Source organism: Astyanax mexicanus, chromosome 15 (assembly GCF_023375975.1).
Source record: "Astyanax mexicanus isolate ESR-SI-001 chromosome 15, AstMex3_surface, whole genome shotgun sequence".
NCBI classification, from domain to species: Eukaryota; Metazoa; Chordata; class Actinopteri; order Characiformes; family Acestrorhamphidae; genus Astyanax; species Astyanax mexicanus.
Genome location: NC_064422.1, coordinates 25,113,978 through 25,123,890, shown reverse-complemented (window position 1 = coordinate 25,123,890; position 9,913 = coordinate 25,113,978). Strand labels below are relative to the sequence as shown.

The 9,913-nt window shown below is 39.6% G+C and overlaps 2 protein-coding genes across 3 annotated transcripts in view; one reads left to right on the top strand and one right to left on the bottom strand.

The window, feature by feature from the left end:
* Nucleotides 1-1,759: 1,759 nt before the first annotated feature.
* Nucleotides 1,760-5,867, top strand: bhlha15 (basic helix-loop-helix family, member a15). The gene is made up of 2 exons (XM_007251182.4): nucleotides 1,760-2,002; nucleotides 3,173-5,867. The coding sequence occupies exon 2, from the start codon at nucleotides 3,239-3,241 to the stop codon at nucleotides 3,800-3,802; it is 564 nt and encodes a 187-aa protein (XP_007251244.2). The 5' UTR covers nucleotides 1,760-2,002; nucleotides 3,173-3,238; the 3' UTR covers nucleotides 3,803-5,867.
* Nucleotides 4,608-9,913, bottom strand: part of tecpr1a (tectonin beta-propeller repeat containing 1a) — a 27,615-nt gene continuing 22,309 nt past the window's right edge. For both annotated transcript variants that reach the window (XM_007251184.4, XM_049464834.1), the window contains 7 exons: nucleotides 9,690-9,864; nucleotides 8,591-8,726; nucleotides 8,295-8,387; nucleotides 8,014-8,120; nucleotides 7,736-7,855; nucleotides 6,560-6,706; nucleotides 4,608-6,049 (listed from right to left, as the gene is read on the bottom strand). In XM_007251184.4, coding sequence (XP_007251246.3) covers nucleotides 5,999-6,049; nucleotides 6,560-6,706; nucleotides 7,736-7,855; nucleotides 8,014-8,120; nucleotides 8,295-8,387; nucleotides 8,591-8,726; nucleotides 9,690-9,864 — 829 coding nt within the window. In that variant the 3' untranslated portion in view covers nucleotides 4,608-5,998. The remainder of the gene's footprint in view (nucleotides 6,050-6,559; nucleotides 6,707-7,735; nucleotides 7,856-8,013; nucleotides 8,121-8,294; nucleotides 8,388-8,590; nucleotides 8,727-9,689; nucleotides 9,865-9,913) is intronic.

Genomic DNA, 9,913 nt, shown 5'->3' with positions numbered 1-9,913 from the left:
TTGAAGGAAAAATATTAGTGACTGCTGCTTTAAAGATAGCCAGCCAATAGCTAAACTTTTTGTTTCCTCATTGGTCATCTGTCTGACCTTTATTGTCCTGATTCTGACTTTCCCAAAGCAAGCTGGAGTTCACTAAAGTGACTGGCTCAAGAAAAAGTTGTTTGACCAGCACGGCCAGCATAAACAAACTGGTTGACCAACAAGACCATGCTTTCCGATCAGCATGACCAAGTCTGACCGAAATCAAATACAACATACACTCTGCTGGTTAAAAGCTGGTTACCCACTAAGCTTACCAGCATAAAGTATGTTTCATATTCATTTCAAGCTTCTCAACCACCTTGACTATTAAACACCAGCTTAGACCATCCAAACGTAATCAAGAAGGTAGTAAAGTTTGGACAACACCAGCATCCAGTGATTAGCTTATTAAGATAGCTAGCCAATAGCTGTATTTTTCTTCCTCATCAGACTCTTGCAACCTTGGTGGCCCAATGTCTGCTGTTCATTGAGCCTTGAGTTTACTTAGAAGATGATTGGCTATTTTTATTGAAGGGAGGAACTTTTACATTTTATAGCCGGCAAAATTAAAGGGATAGTTCGGTATTTTTGACAAGAGGTTTGTAGGCCTGCATTTGAATTAAGAAAATAAAAACTGCTTTTTTTTACACACATAGTTTTACATCTGTGATTCTCTTTGCAGATCACCTCAACCCTATAAAGCCTTTCAAACATTATAGCCCAGTTTATTTAGACTCAATGAGTGAAAGTAGCCTATTAGTGATCATTTTAAATTGAGCTAGGAATGACTGTTTACTCCTTACCACTGTCTTACCCTATGCACACATGTTCTGTACATTCCAACCCAAAACAAACTTCACTGTTTGGTTTATCAAAGTTTATGAAGAGGGCGGCTCCACTATTTCCAGTTTTACAAGCTGCTCAAGAACAACTCTGAGAGACGTAAAGGTTTAACAACATGCTGAAAGACTTATGACTCGTTTGAGTCGAGTACTACGGATAATCTGTCCATTTGAAAGGCAAACGTCTAGGCAAATTGGATAACGTTTGATAGATAGCGTTAATGCATTCTTGTGTGTGTGTGTGTGTGTGTGTGTGTGTGTGTGTGTGGTGGAGGGGGGGGGCATGATTTAGATAGTTGTTGTAATCATATTTAAAAGACAAACAAATGTACATTATAGGAATGTATTATTTGTATGGTTCTTATTATTCATATTTTTATTTATTTGTTTATTTAAATGTAGGCCTGTCATGATAATGACATTATAAAAGACAGTTTATTTTTTATTTTTGTAAAATCAAAGAAACTCATCATTTTTAAGTGGTCTGTTTTTTTTTAGAGCTGTAAAAGAATAGGTTGCTCTTTTTAAACAACATATTCTTTCAAAATAATAATATATACAAGGCTGTAGAATATATATATATATATATATATATATATATATATATAAGATGGAATAAATTATTATTTGTAATGAATATGTCGATTTAAACAATGCAGTATACAAACAATTGTTTATTATTTGCAAAGAAAAAAATGCCTTTCAATTAACTGTTGACGTTACTGAGCGCCATTTCTTTTCTCACCCGTATTAGTAAAAGACCCCGCCTCTCTCTGCTCTGATTGGCTGGTAAGTAAGTCGCTAATCAGAAAGAGGTTATCCCCGCATCATCTATCACGTACCAGCCAATGGCAGCGCCGTGTGGGCGCGGCTTGTCGGAAAACGAGTGGAAAGAATGCGCGGCGCGTTGAGTCCGCTCCGCGCTCGAGACTGCTGAGTCCTGATTGGCGGAACAAACGCTACGTGGACATAAGCAGCAACAGGTAGGCGCACATGTGACCGTTAGCCTTTCATTCTGAGGAAAACAGAGTGAAGAAAGATCCGCGGTGAGTCAGGCGCTGAGAGGACCTGCTTATCTCTCTTCTACAACTTCTACAACCTGCTGGAGACTTTTTAAAGGGGGGGTTGGACAGTTCAAGGTAAAGCATCCCAATTTTCTATGCAACAGTTAATTATTTCAATTAGATTTATACTTAATGAGTTGAGAAAAAGCTTTATACTGCATTGTGTTTATCTGTAGACTGATATACAGCTCTAGAAAAAAGAAGAGACAATTTCAGTTTCAGACTCAGCTTCTCTGATTTTGCTATTTATAGGTATATGTTTGAGTAAAATCAACATTGCTGTTTTATTCTATAAACTACGGACAACATTTTTCCCAAACTACAAATAAAAATATTGTCAATAAAAGAATTTATTTGCAGAAAATGAGAAATGGCTGAAATAACAAAAAAGACGCAGAGCTTTCAGACCTCAAATAATGCAAGTTAGAAAACAAGTTCATATTCATTAAGTTTTACGAGTTCAGAAATCAATATTTGGTGGTTTTAATCACAGATTTCATGCATCTTGGCAATGCCTTTGAATAACTTTATGCCTTTCCTGGTGCAAAAAATCAATTAGTTCAAATTGGTTTGATGGCTTGTGATCATCCATCTTTCTCTTGATTATATTCTAGAGGTTTTCAATTTGGTAAATAAAAAAAACTACTTATATTTAAGTGGTCTTTTATTTTTTTTCCCCAGAGCTGTAGTATGAAGACTAATCCAGTGTTTCCCATGCCTGGTCCTGAAGGACCCCCTGCACTGACCACTTAGCACTTACCACTTAGCATGGAGTGTTTATCCTGGTCCCAGCACACTCAACTAAACTAATAGGCTCAGTAACAAGCCCTAGATATAGTGTGTTTAGGGAGGAAACCCAATATAATTTGTAAGACAGGGTCTGGGGTCCTCCAGGACTATATATAGGTATATGAGTCACACAGGCCTAATCTGTACTATTGTAAAAGGACAAAAGTTACCTATAGGAAGCAACCAAGGAACTGCCTTAGCTTGCTAGCTACCTACCATTTGGTAGAGTTTAGCACTAGAAGGGATTTTCCTAAATTTCCATAGTCTTGGACTTCACAGCATTTGGAATGGAGATTTTTCCAGTAAAAAGGACAATAAAGGCTTGATCCCTGTCTGGAGATATGAAAACTATGTTTTATAGTAAAGCAATGTTAAACTGAAGTCCTGAACTTGATAGGCATATGTTTATCTCTTTTTTATCTGATCAAGCACTAAGCAGTGTTTCCTTTTCTACAGCTAGATCTAACTCTCACTATCCGACTGACTGTTTATCTTCCACATCACGGCCTGGGTGACTCAGGCATGAAGTCCAAAGGGAAGGGGTCAAAAAGGACCAGAAGCTCCTGGGCAGAGCAGGAGCACCCCGACTTTCAGCTGGAGACAGAGGCAGGCTCCAGTGAGCAGGAGGGCTCTGAGGCCTCCCTGCAGCTGGAGGGGTCATGGAAGGCCCTGGCCCTGAAGGCAGAAGGTAGCTCCAGAATCGGCGGGAGACGCCGCAGACGCCAGCACAGCAGCGCCAAGGAGCGCAACGTTCGCAGGCTGGAGAGTAACGAGAGGGAGAGGCAGAGGATGCACAAACTCAACAACGCTTTCCAGGCCCTGCGGGAGGCCATCCCTCATGTCAAAATGGACAAAAAGCTCTCAAAGATCGAGACTCTCACGTTGGCCAAGAATTACATCAAGGCCTTGACTGCCATCATCCTCGGCATGTCCGGCGCCTGTCTGCCACATGAAGGCACCCAGGGCGAAGAGAGCCCATCCAAAATCCTGCAACGCTACCAGCAGCACCTGGAAGATGACAAGAAAGGCCAGGGAGATCTTTCAAAGTACCTGGAGCAGATCCACAGCTTAAGCCAAAGCAGTTAACCCCAGTTTGGCCCTCTGCCACGTCCAGCCCCAGTGACTCAATCAATACAGACTTGAGAAAAAGTGCTGTGGACACACCGGAAAGAGAGCATTGTGGAAGAAAAGTTTTGGGTAATGCTGAGCTTGTAGACTGGAAGTAGAAGGTCAGATATGACCATATAGATCACCACAGAGACAACAGACTAATATTAATACGCTGTGTTCGGATGGTCCTCGTGAAAACTTCGTAAATGTTCCTCAACTTTACGTCTTCAGTGTCAACTTCACCGCTCAGATATGGCCTCATCACCATCTAATCCATTCCCTGATTTCATGTGAACACTGCAAACTGTGCAAACTGGCAGGTTGATAAATGTTATACTTTACACTTTATACTTGAATTGTGGCCATAACACATAAGGCATCGGTAAGCAAAGAACTGTAAATATTACCTTTTTGCTATGAAGAAGGACATTGGTCCATCCCAGAAGACAGGTGTTCAGGTGATAAGCCTACTAGTTGCAGGTGGCACTTGAATGCAAATCAGAAAGATAATTTTCTCAAATTCACAAGAACCACATGAACGCACTGTAAAACTGGAGAGTATACTTCATGAAGGTTGTTTAATGTCAAATTCTCTACCTTGCCAAATTGCAGCTCTGTATCGTTTCTTTGTGCCAAAAATGAAGCAAAACATTCCTTGCTCTGAAGTCATGGAAATAGGACAAACACACACCTGCCCATTAGCCAGCAAGATGATGAAGCACATCCTGTAGATTCTTCAGTAATGAAGGTGAATTGCAATGACCAAAAAGTAAACCTTGAATAACGTCATTATTTATAGCCACATTTATTGAAAGGGCACAGGCCATGCATATATCAACACTGAGAGGTGTTTGTGTGTGTTTTAATGTACCTAACAATTACAGTGCAGCTTTGTTAATTTTTTTTTTATGGAATTTTTTTTTAGGAGTTTTCACATCAAATGACTCATGGGAGTTAGAAACAGAAGAAGAAGCCTTTTCCTTTAAAAGCCTTTAACACTCACATTTCAGTACGGAATGTATACAGAAACATGGTGCAAAACTATACAAACTGTACCTTTTATATTAACATTTACCCGTTACAACATTTTCTATAGACATTTACCATAAAGCCTTTTTCCTTTATATTTACAGCTGTAATTATAAATAATGCCCTAAAATCAATATTTTATAATTGACCATTCACTTTATAATGCTAACATAAAAATCTATTTTAAATGACAATAACAATCAATCAAACACAGTAGCTCTGGCCATAATACAACTTTAAAAGATGAAAAATAAATATTCCTATAACTCTTACTTGTGCTGCCTTTGAGTGTTACAGTAGATGCAACATATACTGGGAGTTTAAGGAAGTCTTAAAATTTCCTGAGAAAGGAAAACACTCCCCTATCGATGTCTAAAGGCTAAAAAGTATTGCACATGTATTTCACAGCGACGTGACAGAAAGCTCATAATGACAGTCAACTGAATTCATGATTTCCCATGCAGTCCTTAATCTCCTGAAGGCTACAGCTACATTCACACAGCAGGTAATGTGGCCCAAATATGATGTTTTTGATTTTAAACATTTTAGACATACATCTCCTTGCATTTTAGGCTTTTTTGACAATGCAGACTTTGATTTATATATATTTTTAAATATATTTGAAACATAGAGTGGTTGTGAAATGTGCCTTTTAATATTGTTTGATCAGAGATATCACCCCAAATATTTATGTGGTCTGTTACCTTGATATCCCAACACTGAAAAACCTCCCTCACTGCTTTCATACATTTTCCTTTTCTGTAGTGAATTTCTTCATGTAAAAGTTGGCTGAATCCTGATCTGGCTGTTCAGTCTGAGTCACATTGCCATGTTTTGTATGTGTATTAGATTTTAATATCTGTTCACACTCTTCCACTCCCCACGCAACAAAGAAAATCTATTTCTGAATTTAGGCTACTTTTACCTGCTGTGTGTCCGTAACATAAATGTCCCCACAGGTCCCTTTTCAGTGAACTGAATGTTTCTTATTTATTAAAAAAATAATAATATATCTAACTTGTATGCGCTACTCAGTGCTGTTTCATTTCTGTCTGTTTGAACACTCTTGTCGTCCATGATCTAGTCTGTAAACAGATGTGTGATACTGTGTTTTGTTTGTGATGTTTGTTTGAGTCTAATGTGTTAAGCGTACCTGTCTACCTGTTCTGAATACACTGCCTGTATTCTCTGCCCCTGAAATCAAATAAAGAAACTAGATCACCATAAAACCGAACCTTACCGAACCATACAGACAACAACTATAAATAAATAAATATAAATTAAAAATGTCTGTACAAAAATACTATGTAAAAACACAACAAAGATACACCAATGGCCAGTTTCCTGGACAGGAATTGAGCCTAGAAATGGACTACATTTTTCTATCAATACAAAACAAATCTCCAGAAAAAAGTAATCCAGGACTAGGTACATTAACCCCTGCCCATGAAGTCGGTCTAAAATGTGTTAAACCTTTGATCAGTGCAAGAAACCTCAGTGTGTGAGACTGGGAGAACTTTCAAAATCTTTCAGCATGATGAAAAGGTCCAACTAGAAAAGACTAGAAATAAGCTAAACATCACTGAAGTTGGAGTGGCTATTCCTCCATAACTTTGCTATAGAGCTGAAATAGGAGGGGTGTGGATGTGAGCGCTACAGTTTACAGAAGGGAATGGAGGACTAGAATGGCTGTTAACATCCTACAGCATTGCCGTTCAGTTCAGACGTCCCCCTGCTCAGCAGCGGGCTGCGTGGTCCTGTGGCATTGTTGCCGTTGTCGGTCAGTGATGGCATGCGGATACGTGGAGCCTCCATGGCGTTGCCCCTCACTGTGATGTGGTCCCAACCACCCTGCATTTAAAGAAAAAAAAAAAAAAAAAGAGGGATTTTACTCACAGGCTCCTCTGACCCACTGAATCCTGGACTACTCCATAATACATACCCAGCATTAGCTTTTTATTTTTTTATTTTTTTATAGCAGTTTTGCTACTGTTCTGTACTGTACTGCTACTTTTGTGGGATCAGACCAGGTGGCTTAGGTCCAATACCACTTCTCTTTTGTACCCTACCCCTTGTTTTTAAGTGAAACAAAGTTACAAGGGAAGGGGTGAAATCCTCCCCACCCCAAAGATTTGGGACAACCCTTTATGCACACAAAACAAATATATAGCAGTGGAACAAAAAAGTTCAGTAATCTAGCTGCTGGTTAACTAGTTATCTTTAGGGTATTGTATGTCTTCAGAAAGGGGGCAGGTGGTGCAGCAATTAATTCTTATTGTCTATTCCTTTAATCCTCTGTGATGAGGATCTGAAATAAGTAATAATGTGGTTATCATAATTTTTAACAAGGTATGTATAAAATGTGGGTTTCTTTGATCACTTGTGCCGCCATCTTGCCAGTGGTTCTCATAAGCCTCTGTTTTGAGTGATTCAAAACAGCCATATATCCCCTGCCACTCTCCATGTATTACTCCGCCACATACAGGTAATCTAGCAACGATGCAGCGCTTACAAGCCAAACAGCACAGCTACAAACAGAGCAGGAATGGAACTATTTTAACTCGCAGAGTGTTTACAAACAAACAGATTGTATTTCCTCATCCTCTTTAACTCAAATTCTTTCAATTAACAGTGATAATGGAACTGTGGTATCATCTCAATTACACACTTGAGGTTCGTGCTACATGTAATATTGGCACTGCTGTGCTGATTATTGCTTAAATATACTGTACTAATATGCTGTACTGTAGCCAAGACAATCATTTTTACTAAACATCCCCAGTTAGTGGTTGTAATATTATGATAGAGTGGTGTATATAATATTTGTTAGCCAAAATAAATAAATAAATAAATCACTGAACACGATTACTAAAAGCTCACCCCAATGCCGTAGTCCCACGACTGTCCTTTGGGTTCCATAGGCTGAACTCCTAGCCTGTGACATACAGTTCCACAGCTCAGACTGTGACTTCCTTGGACCTTATCCGCAATGATCCACACCTGAAACAGCAATGCGACACTTATAGACAGCATACTCACATTATTTTTAAGATGGGGGGAGGGGCATATAGTGCATATGCTTGTTATAGTTCAGGTTTTTATTTTTTGCATAGGAAATAATGCCATCCCCCAAAACAACAAAGTGTAAATGTACAGACCTGGTCCAGAGGCCCCACAGATACTTTTCGTACATTGTTAGAGATGTGCTCCCATGAAGAGCCTTGAGGGTAGCTGGGAGTCAAACCCTGGCGATACCACAGATTTCCTGCACATCACAAAATTATTATTTTATTATTATTAAGACAGCATTCACATTCAGCATTAACACAGTACACATTTACAGTAAATGACAAATACAATTAATTCACATCCATGAGATTACAGAATTTATATTTTTTGGACAAAAAAAGATATGAATCAAAGTTATTGGTGGTCTTACCATTTTCATCCACTGTGTAAACTGATGTCCTACCCACGGACACCTGTTTGAGCTTCTGCCTGTTTGGGGAGGGAATGTGGTACCAGCAGTCTCCTGTAAATACAGACAGTGGTGGATGATTGATGCTTACCCAACACTGCTACTGTCAGCATGATCAGCATGTCCTGCATGACTCACTAAGAGCAGAAAGAAGCACAACTACTTGTGCTCATGCATATAAGAGCACAACATTTAATACTGAACTGTAATAAAGCAGATCCTGAGACAGGAGAACTGGCTGATCAGTGTGGTGGTACCTGCAAGATTTTGGGATGACACAGACCCCCTGTAGAAAGCTGAGCCGTCCCTGGCGATCGCCCACACCTGGCACGCCCCTCCAATGGAGATGGACTTGAAAGGCTGGTCAGTTCCTATATGAAGCCATGATGTTCCCTAAAAGACACACACACCTACTATTGTTATAAATAGTTTAGAATGGCTGTTCAAAGCTTTGGAGTGTGTATTTCCAATAATACAGTATAATAAAAGCGTGGTTCACATTTTTTATGATTTTAAATAATTAGCAGGAAGCTGTATATAAAAAAAGTTGATGAGAGATTTGTTTCTTAAAATTTTGATATATTCTCAATACAAATCCAAATTATTAAGTGTAAGAAAACTCACATTTAAAAAATATTAAATTAGAATTAAATATAGAAAAATAAAGCAGTTTTATGCTGTACTTACAAAAAAAAGGTTTAAATTGGGCTCAGGCTCATAATGGCAGTTTATGTAATGGGCTGGGGGACAGAACATGCACAAGCTCGGTTAGGGTCGGGCTGGATTTTTTTGGGGGTCTAATCTAAACTGAGTGCATTTTAAATGCATTTAAAAAAGACTTAATATTAAATACACAGACATTCCAAAAGTCATGGGTAAGCAGTGTGTCATCTGTGAAGTGTTACCTGAGGCTCGGAGACACCAACACCTGTATAAGCTGTAAGGTATCATCTTGTGAGTGAGGCTGAACACTGGCCAGCGTACTCATAGCAAGGTGAGAGTGAGTTAGAGTGAGGTCCGATAGTGGGTGCCAGATGGAAGTTGTGCAAACCTTTAACTTTCCTCGATCCACAGTGTCACATGTGTACCAGGAATACTTTCTAGAAGGCTTTACCACCCGCAGTGGACAGTGGATCCTGACTGGTCACTGATCACTGGATAGCTGAACATGTTTGGCGTAATGCCATAAAATCTGTAATGTTGGCCAATAGATGACCATGCTGGCTAACATCCTTGGACTCCCGGGGTGGCATTACTGGGACTGAACCAGTGATCTCCCAAAGACAGGACTGGTGATCTAATGTTTAATCTCTACACAGTTCACAGTGATTGTGGTTTTAAATACTGATATCTTACAGCAGGAGTGAGTGAAGTGACCCCCAGGCGACAAAGGACGTCCCCCTTGTTACTGATGCCCCACAGAGGCACCTGCTCCACTGTGCTCTTCGGCCCACAAGGAAGGATGGTGACATCACTCAGAGGGATGGGTGGAACTTCCTGCCACGGACCGGTTGTGGTGAGCTTACACTTCCTACATAGAGATAAGAACAGAAGAGTGGAAACGAGCTTCACTATCAGTC